The following is a 12,960-nucleotide window of genomic DNA, read 5'->3' on the forward strand; positions in this document are numbered from 1 at the left end:
CAGAAATAGCCAGAAGCATCTGTTATTTGCACTTCCCTCCTGTACTAATGCTACCAGGTCCCCTCTCATAGCTAAGCCCACTCCCTCTCTCCAAGGCTGAGACACCAGAAAAAGGCTTCACTCTCGGCTCATGCTGCCAAAGCACTTTAAGAAAAGGTACTCAGGTTGTTAGTCTTGCTGGTTCCTCCCCTTCCCGATTCCTCCTGACTTCACCCCCTGTAGGGCTGTGCTGATGCTGTGATATGTTCCTGTGCCCACCCAAACCCCAGCCGCAAAACTTTCAAAGGGAATACACCCAGGGTGTGGTGTGCTACTGCAGGCTGCCTTGGTGGTCAGCTGGGTTGGCCAGCAATTTTCCACATTGTGCTGCAGCTGCTAGGCCCAGCCCTGCCCCAGCTTTCCTCTAATGCTGTCCAAGCGACTGAGAAGCTCTCCAACCGGTGACCCTGGGAGCTGCCAGTGTCAGGAAGACAGCCCACTATTTGCCCCCTTTGAAGGGAGAATCCAACTGGTGGGTGAGCCGGTGGAAAAGTGGAGGAAGGGCTTTCTCATCTGTAAAACATTCACCTTCAAGGCCAGAGAACATGGCCCAGCCTCAGCCTTCTTTCAGCTCTCCTGCCTGTTTTGTATAATCAATACAGGAGTCCCTTTGCACAGGGTGTAAGGAAGATTCTCCCTCCTACCCAGCATGGGACATGCCCATCGTCTTTATGGATAACATGGCATACCTTGCTAGAAATGTAGCCTTTAGAGCAACAGCCTGGAGTTGACAGACAACTTACATTCTGAGTCTTCGCTCTTGAAAAAACCAATGAGTTTGATGTGGTCCTCAATGCGTTCAAAGGCTTGGACTTCCAGTTTGCTGCCGATGACCTCCACTGGATCTTCAATTAGCTGAAATGCCACACACACATACACAAAATCGGTTCCTTCCCCAGGAATCGGGCACATATGCAGAGGGCTTTGGAAGGAAGTTGTGGGTTGGTGCCTCAGCATCCATCCCACCCTCCCCCAATGAGTACAGCAACAGCGCCTTTTGAGGACTTGACCTTAACTCAATGGGGTAGGCTGGTTGGTGTGGGCAGTTCTATCTCTCTTGTCATTTATTGGTTCAGAAATGGCATGAGACCCAGATCTGGTCAATGACTCTCCAGGGAAGATTTGCTGAAAGCTTTAGGAAAGTTCTGCTTTCTCTTAAAGGCAACAATGGGAAGCCAAATTTTCCCCTCCCTCTTCTTGAATATTAATGAGGAAATGTGATGTATTCGCTCCTGCTGTTGGCTAATCTTAGAATCAACTTGGGAACAGTCAGTTTAGGGACAAAGCCAACACAGAGAAAACAGCATTATCCATGATTTACAGAGAAAAATGGAGCGAGTTTTGATCAAGTCTAAAAAATCTGCCCTCACTCTGGATTTCTGTTTGTGTGGGTGGCCACGTAGCCTGTTGTTTACGGTAGCTAGAGTCTGGCATCTGTTTCGAGCTTCTAAAAGCCTTGGCTTTGCTGGTAGGGCGGGGCAGTGCCATGTTGGCCGAGCTGTTCAGTTGCTGCCCTCAACTTTTTTATGGGCCAGTGACAGGGCCAACGAGAACCTATGGGCACTTTTTCATAGGAGGTGACCTTCAACTCGTTTTGATTCTGTCTCTGGGTTTTTGAGGCCGTGGAGAAAGGTGAGAGACCACTGTGGACGAGCTGGTAGATAAGAATCATCAGTATGGATGTGCTTTTTCTGTACAGGAATCTGTGTTCAAAAGCAGCTTGAACTGGACTTCACAGTTGCTATTGAGAGTGTAAGTTTGTCCATGGATAAAATATTTGTATAGTGTTTGAGCATATCAGTTTGCCTGTGCATATGGATCTGAGGGTAGTGGACCTCCCTGGCTGAAAAGAAAGATGATATTGGGGCTCATTAGTCCTGCCCCTTTTTGTTCTGCTCTGAGGGTAACTCGGCTGATTGTTCCTCCTCTCCCTACTGATCTTCAGGTGACTAGCCACCACTTCCTCACAATTCCCAACTCCTGTTCAGAAGCACTGGAACAAGCCAAGGGGATCCCAGGGGTGTTAGTATACGACTGCTAAGAGTAATAACATGTTACTACTACACAGTTCCGATCTGTGACCCTGTGATCACAGGAAACAGTTTCTCAGGTGACCCAAGGGCCCGCTTCCTGGAATACGTAAATAGCACTGGGATGTACGCTGTCCTTGACTTTTTGTGAAGCCTGGAAAATCTGTCTTAGATCAAGTCCAGTTACCCAGCTTCTGTGTTCTTATTTTAACGTTTTACTTCCCCCTATATGGAACCCAAACAACTCCATGCAGGGCACTGTGCATAAATGCTCACGTCCAAGAGAAACTCCACCAGGACATCAGCTGCAAACTCGCCATCAAACTCAATTGTGCGATCGCCCTTAAGGATGTACAGGCTTCCTTCTTCATGAAAACCTGGAAGAAAGAAAGATTCCCAGGACAAGATCATCCTGATGCAGGAAAAGCCATCCTGTTGGCCGGGTCAGGATGAGTGGAGCCCGTCTTACTCCTAGGATGGTTCCCTTGAAACCACACCTCTGTGCTGCTCCCTAGTGGAAATTTAGATCAGATTTCTGGGCTCCCCACACAGTTTGCTTTTCTAGAGGAGCTGAATTCTGCACATTCTCTTCCATGTTCATTGAGAATGCTTCCAGGGCCAGGTCTGCGTCTTCTCTCTACCCTGCATTGCTCTTGGAAATTTAAATCAAATTTAAATAAAATAGTCAAGAACCAACAATACCACCTGGATTTTACCTTAAAAAGAAAAATCTATTCTCCACACCATCACTGCTTCAATTTTCCAAAACTCCTGCGACCCCATTCTTCTTATCACAAAGTTGTAATGCCCTCTGCCCACCTGACTCCTTGGCCTGCCATTCAGGTCCTTCTACAACATCATGCCAACCCCACCCTTCACATTCTCCCTTGGGTAGACCAGTGCTCCTTTAAGAACTGCTCTCTTACTTCCTGTAACTCCCTTTGCTTCTTGCCACAAGCTGATATAAAAGGGTTTATATAGGAAAGGTCACAGAGCATGATTCTCTACATGTATGTCCTATTCTTCAAGTCTGGCGTTGGTCAGTTCCCACCCTCTGCCATCTTGGTCAGTTCAGGTCTCAGCTTAGGACCCATTTTCCCCAGGAAGGCCACTCAGGGGTCTCCTGCCATGACTGGTCTTCTCTGGGCTCCATGTACATGTACTCACGGTAGCAGTAAGCTCTCTAAGGGTAGGGCCATTGTTATCTTCATATCTCAGAGTGTCACTCAGAGCCTGGACACACTGGGCACCCCATAAATGTTTGTGGCCAGAATGAACAGCTTGCTTTTCTAGAGGAGCTGAGTTCTGCAAATTCTCTCTTCCCAGTTAGCTGAGAATGCTGCCAGGCAGGGTCTGCGGCGTCTTCCCACCCTCCATCGCTCTTGGCACAATGCCGTGACCTGAACAAACACTTGCTGCAAGACTGCATTTCCCCCCAGGAAGGCTAACGAGCTGAGGTTGGCGTTTAGTCCAGCTGCAGGCATCCTTAATTCCTTAGATTCATTGTTTTCAAACTCTGTTGCTGGAGAACGATTTCTCCAAATGAACTCTTCTGCAAACCTCTAGGGAAAGGGATGCTGGCCCCCTCCTACTGTGGCCCAGGACATGTCTGAAGATCCTTGGGCACAGCATGGAGCGCCATTTCCAAACCTAAAGAAGCAATGCATCACGCATCCTTGAACCTGGCAGTGGCTGACCACAAGGGTACCGCAGGAATAGCAGCCAGTGTCCTGCTGTTGGATTTTGCTCCGAGTGAAATCAGTTAGGAGGCTGTTGCACTGGTTCAGGCACAGCCCCATGGAGACCCAACTCGGGCCAGTGGAAGTGAGAATGGAGATGAAGGAGAAGGTTCACAAACACCACTGTCCTGGAAACTCCGAGGATCAGGCAGTCGAGAAGGAACCTGCTCCACTCTAATTCCTCCAGGCTGAGCTTGGGGAAAGGCCCATTGAGACTTTTCAAGCCCCATCACATCCTGACTGGAAGGGTGTTCACTGGGCCATATGAATGCTTTCCCAGCTTATCTTCCCTAAATTTCTAGATCACTGGAACACTAGTGTTTTCCTTGAACTAAATTTACTGGAAATCCAACTTCTCTTTAAAACAATGGGATCGAGCAACTAAGTTAGATGACCCTGACCGCAAATCGAATCCTCGACCCTTCGGTCTGCAGGCTGATGCTCTAACCACTGGGAAAAACTGGCCAGGGCTACCTAGAGGTATTGATAGAACCACCACTAATCCCTCCCCCTCTCCCCCCACTTACTATTCCACATCCAGTTAACCTTTCTTCAAAGGTCCTGTTTTATAACCTCCTGCTATGGCCACTGTTCACTAGTCATGCGGAAAAAAGCGAAATGGGCAGTTCATGTGTGGGATGTTTGAAAACCAGGGAAGCTGTTTGTGTTCTTTCTCCTTAGGACTAGCACTGTAAGGATTTAAAGTTCGCTTGCACTTATGCAGGACATATTGACCCAGAGATTACAGCCCGCACTCGGTAGTCACGCATACCTCATCTAAATCCTCCCTCTCATCCTTGGTGATAATGCCCAGCTGGGGTTTAGCCTTTAATTTAGAAACCACTGGGACATCAGAGTCACTACCACTAAGTTTGTATGTGTTGGCTGCTTTAGCCAAGAGGTAAGGAAATAATGGATGATGGAAGGAGAGACCACCATGGTAGTGAGATAGAGAAGCTGGCCTTTTAACTCTAAAAATAAAGGCTTAAATATTTAGCGTCAATTTCTCCAGGAAGAATCCTTCTTCATTAGATGGTTAATGTAAAACCATTCAAGTTAAGCTGGTATTTACTTTTCTGAAACTCCTCTACAACTAAGACTAGGGTATGCAAGATCATAACAATGAACATAAATATAAAGCCCAGTTATCATGCAAGAATAAATGAAACTATTCTTTTTTTTGCAAGACACTTTGTTCCTTCCTGATATATCTAACAAAAATCACACTTACCCAGTTTCTTGGCAAGCTTGGCTTCTTTCTTGGCATCAACCATCACAAAGCCTATATCTTTATGTTCCAGGACTTGGGCCACAAGCTGAAGGGAAAGACAAGGAGAATACGTGAGCCCAAGGCAGAAAGATGTAGACTATGTCACAGGATAATATTTTGAGATGTTCAGGGGGCTTTCCTTTATACTCCCGTTATTACTGTGACCAACTGGGGCATCCATGAAAGGATTCTATGCTTATCCCCACAGAAAGATGGGTACCCATCCAAAAGTGGTATGGCATAAAGTTTTCCACACTTGGCCCTGTGGGCCCCCTACCTTAGGCATAGAGAAGAAATACAAATATTACTGAGAATATAAGAAATTAACTCTGAAAATTCAACACAGAATTTAACTCTGATGTCTCCTAGGCATACACCACCACGTTTTGTTGGTTTTTAGGTGGATGCAAATGTGTGCCTCTGCTAGTCATGTCAGTCATGGTCTCCTAATTCCCTTATTGATTATATGTGACTTTGGAAGACATATGAGTGGAAGGGGAAGGTGCTATCTCAGACAAACTCAGTTCTGCTCCCCTGGCTTCCTGCTTAACTAAACATAGCCCCTCACCATCCTAGACGTGGATGCACTGACAGAAGCGGCACGCACAGATGGGCCAAGACCACACTAGCCGAGACCTGCTCACCTCCTCCTTGGCACACTTACGCACAATCCCCACAGTGCTCCCGTCACTCTCGCCTCCCACTGTGATTAGGCCCGAAGCCTGCCCACTTGAGCTCTGTCATCACTTCCGTCAGCCCTAGCGAGCACCTCTCATGAGCCTAAGCCAAGGGTGACCCAGGGCTGACTGGCTGCAACCCAAGAGAGAGCAGTGAGACTGAGGGTGGTGGGGGGCGGGGTGGGAGAATGGCTGTGCTAAAAGCCCTTCTGGGCTGACTTCTGGCCCGATCCCTCCCCCCCAGGACCAGGAACCCCTGCTGACTGGGGGAGCAGGCCAGACATTGTCTGCGTCTCCCACTTGGCTGGATGGCACCTCCGCCTTTGCTCCGGCCCTGATCTCCAGCTCAGATGTTCCTTTATGCACTCGGCTACAGCCCAGTCCAGTGCTCACTTATGTTGCTGCCAGCCTTGGCCGCCCTCGGCTGCAAAGCCCAGCTCCTGGGTCATATTTCACCCCAGCCTCCTTTCTGTGAATTCCAGTAGCTCATCGCAGAGACACGGCGCCGACATTTCACAGTTGTGATAGTTGTGTACGTCTCTTCTGTACTGTGCATCTTCCTCCCTAAGAGAAGGACCCGTTTTGTGCCTCTTGTGTCTCATGTAGTCCTTAGAGACATCAGACTGTGTGAAAAGATGGACTAGCTCAAATACTTCAATTTAGGAGTCACTGTCTCCTAAATTCCAGAAAACTGGAATACTGCTGACTTACAGTCTTTCCTCTGCTGGTTTTGTTTGTTTGATTGGTTACTTCTCAGATGGTCTCCCCTATTGTCCACCCTAGATACCTATTGTCCACCCTACAGAACAGGGTTGTCTCTTACTGGTTGGTACATGTAGCTCCTGGACCTTGGCACACACTCGTTCTTTCCGGAAGCATTAGGATTTACTTTGGCCATTGCTGATTCTTTTTGTTTATTATTTTTAAATCTTCACCTGATGATATGTTTTTATTGACTTTTAGAGAGAGGAAGGGAGAGAAACATCAATGTGAGAGAGAAACATTGATCATTTGCTTCCTGTACACACCCTGATTGGGGGTTGAACCCTCAACCTAGGTATGTGCCCTGACTGGGAATTGAACCCGTAACTTTTTGGTGTACATGATGATGCTACAACCAACTGGGCAGCCATTGCTGATTCTTTCGAGTACAAAAATAATTTTATGGAATAAGTCAATAATAAAGTAGTCATTCGTTCTCTCTCTCTCTCTCCATGGCCTTTATTTTCTAGTCTTTTAGCACCTACCTAATTTTTCATTAGCTTCCTCTCTAATGAAATCACAAGGTCCTTGAGGCTGAAATATCTCACCCACTTCTGTTTAGCACAGAATTTGATCATAGTAGGTCCTCAGTAGCAGTTACTGTTCTCTTTTCATTTCACTACATCATGCTTTGGTATTTTTGAATCGGTCCAAGGTCCAGAACCCTATCCAGCTGTTATGGTATTAAGAAGAAAGTCTAACACTGATTAAGCACTTACTGCTTGCCAAGAACTGTGTCAGCATGTTACATGCTTTATCTCATTGCATCTTCGCAACAGCCTCACGATAGATATTGTTATTGTCCATATTTTATGGCCATCCCAGCCCTTGCGACCAAGTCAGAAATCCAGGTCTCTGATTCCAAGCCCTATGTTCTTAACCACTGGGATTTACTGTTCTTGGTCCCTTATTCACTTGAAGATGAAGTCTAGTTTGATGTCAATCATTACAGAGGCATCAGGCTGACTTCCTTGAGCAGAGGGCTTCTCTGGGGACACTGAAGGGAGCTGTGTGTTCCAGGCACATGAGAAAGAGTCTGAGGGGCTCTGAATATTAGGACTAGCCGTTCTGACTTGGGAGATGTTTGCATAGAAGAGCAGTGCGGCTAGTTTGGGTTTGAGGAGGGTGATCTGAGGTTATAGACCCGACAGATAGAAAGGAGAGTGGAAAGGAAAGGCGACCAATTGGGAGGCTGATGCCATAGTTAAGTGGGAGGTGACTGGTCTCAGACAGAGGCAGTGGCAGTGGCCGGAGAAGGTGTAACTTGTGAGGTGAGGTTACAAATGAAGAGTCAGGCGGACCTGGTAACTCACCCGTGGCTTTGGAGAGAGAAGGGAGGGAACCAAAGGAGAGGAGGAGGCAAGACGATTCCAGGGTCTCCAGCCAGGGAACAGAGTGGAGGACAAAGCAGTGACGTCAGGAGGGCATGCCAGAGCCAGGGGCAAGGAGCTCCGCCTGGATTCAGATGCAATGAGTTCATGGCGATGGAAGTCCAGCCAAGAGCTGGAGGTGCCAACCTGGAGCTCAGGGAGAGGTCCGAGTGGAGCCCAGAGGTGAGAGGTGGGGGGCATCTTCAGGGACTGGCCACCTCGTAGGAGGCAAGAGCAGGAGGAGGCAGAGTGGACTCTAGGAGAAACAGGAGGAGGACAAGGAACACTGTGTCATGACTCCAAAGTCACGGGAAGAGAGAGCCTTGAGGAGTGGGTGGTCAGATCGAATGCTGTCCCTGGGTGGGCGGGTGGGACCCCCGTGAAGTCTCTCCTTTCAGAACGGGTAAGCCATTGATGACATTTTAGAGAGGAGCGGGGACAGAAGCCAGAGGAGTTGAGTGGGTGGCAAGGACATGCTAGAGCAGGTGTGGATCACTTGTTCAAGAAGTTTGCCCATGAAAGGAGGGGGAAGTTAATACAGAAGCACCAGGGGACACGCTCCCTGGGCTGTGTGACTGGGCCCTGGGCCTCAGAGGACAACACCTGCAACATGCCAGGCTCCAGGCTCAAGAGTCTGGAAAAAAATCTGAGGATGGAGGAGCCTGGGGGAAATGCCTCAGATCTTTGCTCAAAGTGAATGTCCCTAAAGCCACTCATTAAAAATACCCTGGCTGCCATCCTGCGTGGTCCCTGGAAGCTAAGAGCCCAGTGGCTGTTCTCACCCACTGTCCCTGATAGCATCTGGCGACAAGTCAAGAGATTCAACAACTGTGTGTCCTGCCCTGAAACCGGAGAGCTGATGCTTACCTCCCGGTAATCTCCTGTCACTTTCCACCGCCCTCAAATGAGGCCTGATCTATGTATAGCTGGGGGCTGGCACGTGATGTGCCCACAGGAGGCAGGGGAGGGGATGGCGCAGCTACATCCTGAGATTCAGGTGAACACTGGGGCCTCTGGGGCTGGATCAGTGGCCTCTGCAAAAGCCTTGGGGGCAAGGGAAGCTGTCCATTGTTCTATTTGGCATGTTGCAGGTGCTGTCCTCTGAGGCCCAGGGCCCAGGGCCAATGCCAAAATGAAGACCTAAGGGCCAATGCTGTGTGTGCTTTCCACTGCCCCACGTTGAGAAACACCATAACAACAACGAGGATATTGGGTGTTTACTACCTGCTGGATCCTGCTCCCACACCTAATATAAACTACCTTATTGAACCTTCCCCAAACCCACATGAAGTAGAAGTTTGCAGATGAGGAAATGGAGGCACAGAGAGGCTAACCAACTTGCCCAGGACCACACAGCATTGAAGTGACATAGGTGGGATTCCAACCCCGACATTCTGGTTCCAAAGCCCACGCTCTCATCCATTATATCAGCTCCCTGCACCTGGGCCTCACGGGGACCTGGGCCCTACTCATCAGCTGTGAGACTGAGCAGCTCCCAACTCCCTGATTTCCATTTTCTAATCTAAAAAATGAGATGGAATTCTTGCAGGCGAAGCATGGGTGCAAGTGCTTCGTGTGTTCCCTAGAAACTCAGCACAAGTAACCCCCTGACCCCAAGCTTCGGTTCTGGAACCTGGAGGGAAGTCCACCCCAGAGTTTCTGGCTCACAGGTCCAGGTGGGACCCACGAAGCTGCATTTCTGACCCGGTCCCAGGTGGCGCCGGTGCCGGTCCCGGGCCCACACACTGAGAACCCTGCTCTACAACCGTCTCCAACACAGTCACAGTCTCCCTGTGTAGCATTTAGCGACGTCCACGCTGACTGAATGAGCGGGCTATTTCTGGAGGCCAGGCTTTTTTCTTTTCATACTAAAAATGCCGTCCCAATGGATTTCCCCCCCAAACTCTCTCCTACATATTTCCCATCTTTTTCAATGTGAATTATGTGTTTTCAAGCTCTTTCCTACACATTGTGTCCCAATGGATTTTAAAAAAAATGGATTTGACTGACGTCGGCTAGGCTATGCCCTTTCCCAGTTTATTCAGCAGAGTTCTGTGCCCGAGAGCCCGTGAAAATGCAGTCTGGCTGCCCAAACCCCACCCTCCCTCAGAGGAGTCCCACAGGTAGTCACTGCCGCCAGGGCCAGATCGCCCCTTTCTTAACTAAACCTTCCCTGGGTTGATACTCCTCATAAAAAAATAAATAAGAAATAAATTTTAAACGTGGCGGAGACAGGGCTGTGCTGCTGGAGAGACTTCCTAAATGTGAAACAGTGGCTGGCCCTGGCCGGTTGCTCAGTGGTGAGAGCATTGGCCCACAGACCGAAGGGTGTCGTGTTCGGTTCCTGGTCACGGGCATGCACCTCGGTTACAGGTTCAATCCCCAGCCCCACTTGCGGGGAGAGCGGGAGGCAACCAATCGATGTGTCTCTCTCACACCGATGTTTCTCTCTCTCCCCTTCCACTCTATCTAAAAATCAGTGGGAAAATAGCCTCACTCCTCAGGTGAGGACAGAAACAAAACCAGTGCCGGAAGCCGAGGGCTCCGGTGGTCTCCCCGTAGTGCACACGGAAGAGCATTGCTGCTTGGCGACTTTATGAGACGTCTGCCAGCGTTTGTTCTGACCACATCTGCCAATGACGGCAAACACTGTAGACTCCAAGCAGAGGGCCGGTGGGCACGGACACGGAGATTCAATAGAGCCCTTTGCTGAGCACCAACGCGTGCTGGTCATCTGACTCGTCCCCTCCCTTCTCTCCTCAGAACCTGGGACGGGGGTAGTGGTCACGGCCTGTGGTCAGATGTCCAGTTCGAGGCCTTGACCGTGCAAGGACTCAGACCCAGGTGCCCTCGCATGAAAGCCGGTGGTTTGGACCTGCCAGGGGAGGCTGCGGCTGCCGTAGTCCCTTTTCCTTGGAGTCCCGGGGATGCTGCATTTCCTCATAAGTGACTCAGGGGACACTCTGGCTCCAGAGCCCACGCTCTCCTCCCTTACATCCAGCTCCCTACACCTGGGCCTCGCGGGGACCTGCGCCCCAGTCCTGGCTCTGCTCCTCATCACCTGTGGGGCTCTGAGCAGTCACATTCGCTGGGTGTCCTGAGCCAGGGTGGCTGTGTGTCCCTCTAAGATGGAGGCAGGTGAGCGTGTGTGTGTGTGTGTGTGTGTGTGTGTGTGTGTGTGTGTGTAGCGGGGGTACCTGTTGGCCCACCTCCCTGCCCACACAGGCGGATGGTGAGGAGAGGCCTGCCTGGCGTGGGCACCGGGCAGCAGGCGGTGGGTGCTGCTGGGACAGGCCGCTCCCCTGGTGGCTGTCCGAACAGAAACCCCTCCGGGTAAAACCACATCCAGTTTATAGACAGGGAGCCTCCGCGGCTCTGTCCCAGGGGTCGGTACTGGCGGGCAGAGGCCGGCTTTCTTGGTGGAACAAGTCGTTTAGGTGCGAAGGCCGAGCTGTGTACTATACAGACGCCCTCCACACCGACCCGTGGCGCTCACTGGGAGGGCAGGGCTGCTGCTGGCGACGGGTCTGGTGACTCACACAGATTCCGTTCTTTTCGTTTTACTGCTTGTCACTGTAATGGTGCTTACAATAGTTTCAGAGTGGTGACTTCCATGGCATCTCATGGAAGATTTATGACTTGGTGATGGTGGCCAGAGGGGAGGGGCGTTGGGGACTGGGTGGGAAAGGTGAGGGATAGAGAAGTGCAGATCGCTGGGCACAGAGGAGTCCCGGACGGACGTGAGGCACAGCACAGGGAAGCTAGTCAATAACATTGTAATAACTATGGATGGTGCCAGGCGGGCTCTGGGAAGATCGGGGGAGCACTTTGTAAAGTATGTGATTATCTAACCATTATGCCACACACCTGAAACTAATACACATAATGTTGAATGTAAACTGTAATTGAAAAATAAACTTAAAAATGTGTAACTTTAAGAGGAGGTCTCCCTCAGGGATACAATGACCAGGCTTCCTAAATTTGGGCTTGAGTATTGAGGGCTTTTGGGGTCTAAAACGGGGGTGAGGAATGTCCAGTCCGCAGGCCGTATAAGGCCTGTGAAATCATTTGGCCTGGCTGTGCCAGGGCATTAGGGGTGAGCTAATTAAATGTTTGACCAAATATAGCAGGCTAATTTTTAAGTTGATCATTTTGTATGGCCCGCAAATGATGTTATAAATATCCAGCTGGCCCTTGGCAAAAAAAAAGGTTCTGCATCCCTGGTCTAAAAGCCCCTGCATCAACAGTGTGTTGGCCATGTTGTGAAATCCGTCTCCCTGTTAATCCTGCATGCAGAAGGAGGAATTTACCTGTGATCAATACAATCCGTGCTCTGGCAATGGCACTTCTTGTCTCTTTGCCATCTCACCCAGGCAGCGGCTTTATCACTGCGGCCTGCACAGCAGACTCGCGTCACATGGTCGAGGCACTCGGACTCTAAGAGGGCAGTGTGAGACTGAGCATGCGCACACATGAGAGCACCGGCTCCGTGTGAAAGCCCAGCCTGACCTCACGGATCTTTCCGGGCGCGGCAGGTGCGCGTGTGGAGAGGGCCGTCTTTGGGCACGAACAGCTGGAAGAAATGCCGAACCCTGCGTGCGCTGCTGTTCTCTGCCCAGTGTTCCCACGTCGTCCCATCTGCAGATTCACTTGACTCCGGCCACTTCATTGCCTCCCTCTCTTGGGGGTTAGAAATAAAACCTCTGGGACACTTGCCAGAGCTAAATGAGTTTGAGGGCAGGGCCAGCCTTGCTGGGCCCGAGGTCTCTGCCCAGGCTGTGCCTATATTGGACTGAGAGTCCCATGGTTAAAAATGCAGTTTTAACCATATGTCAGTGGGATTAAGCAAGGAGGACCAATAGGTCCTTGAATCTGACAGATTTAATCTAATTTTTTTACTATGTTCAATTCTTTTTAAAAAATTAACCTAATTTAAAAAGAAATAAAGGAGCCCAGCTGGCATGGCTCAGTGGTTGAGCATCGACCTATGGACCAGGAGGTCATGGTTTGATTCCTAGTCAGGGCACATGCCCGGGTTGTGGGCGTGCAGGAGGCAGCCAATCAATGATTCTC

The 12,960-nt window shown here is 49.9% G+C and overlaps 1 protein-coding gene across 1 annotated transcript in view; it reads right to left on the bottom strand.

Moving 5' to 3' along the window:
• The window catches only part of CASQ2 (calsequestrin 2), a 44,499-nt gene that overhangs the window by 26,334 nt on the left and 5,205 nt on the right, over positions 1-12,960 (bottom strand). The window contains exons 2-4 of the mRNA XM_008147213.3: positions 5,040-5,124; positions 2,346-2,446; positions 783-894 (exon numbers count right to left, since the gene is read on the bottom strand). Of these exons, the coding sequence (XP_008145435.2) occupies positions 783-894; positions 2,346-2,446; positions 5,040-5,124 (298 nt within the window). The remainder of the gene's footprint in view (positions 1-782; positions 895-2,345; positions 2,447-5,039; positions 5,125-12,960) is intronic.

Source organism: Eptesicus fuscus, chromosome 22, assembly GCF_027574615.1.
Source record: "Eptesicus fuscus isolate TK198812 chromosome 22, DD_ASM_mEF_20220401, whole genome shotgun sequence".
Classification (NCBI taxonomy): Eukaryota; Metazoa; Chordata; class Mammalia; order Chiroptera; family Vespertilionidae; genus Eptesicus; species Eptesicus fuscus.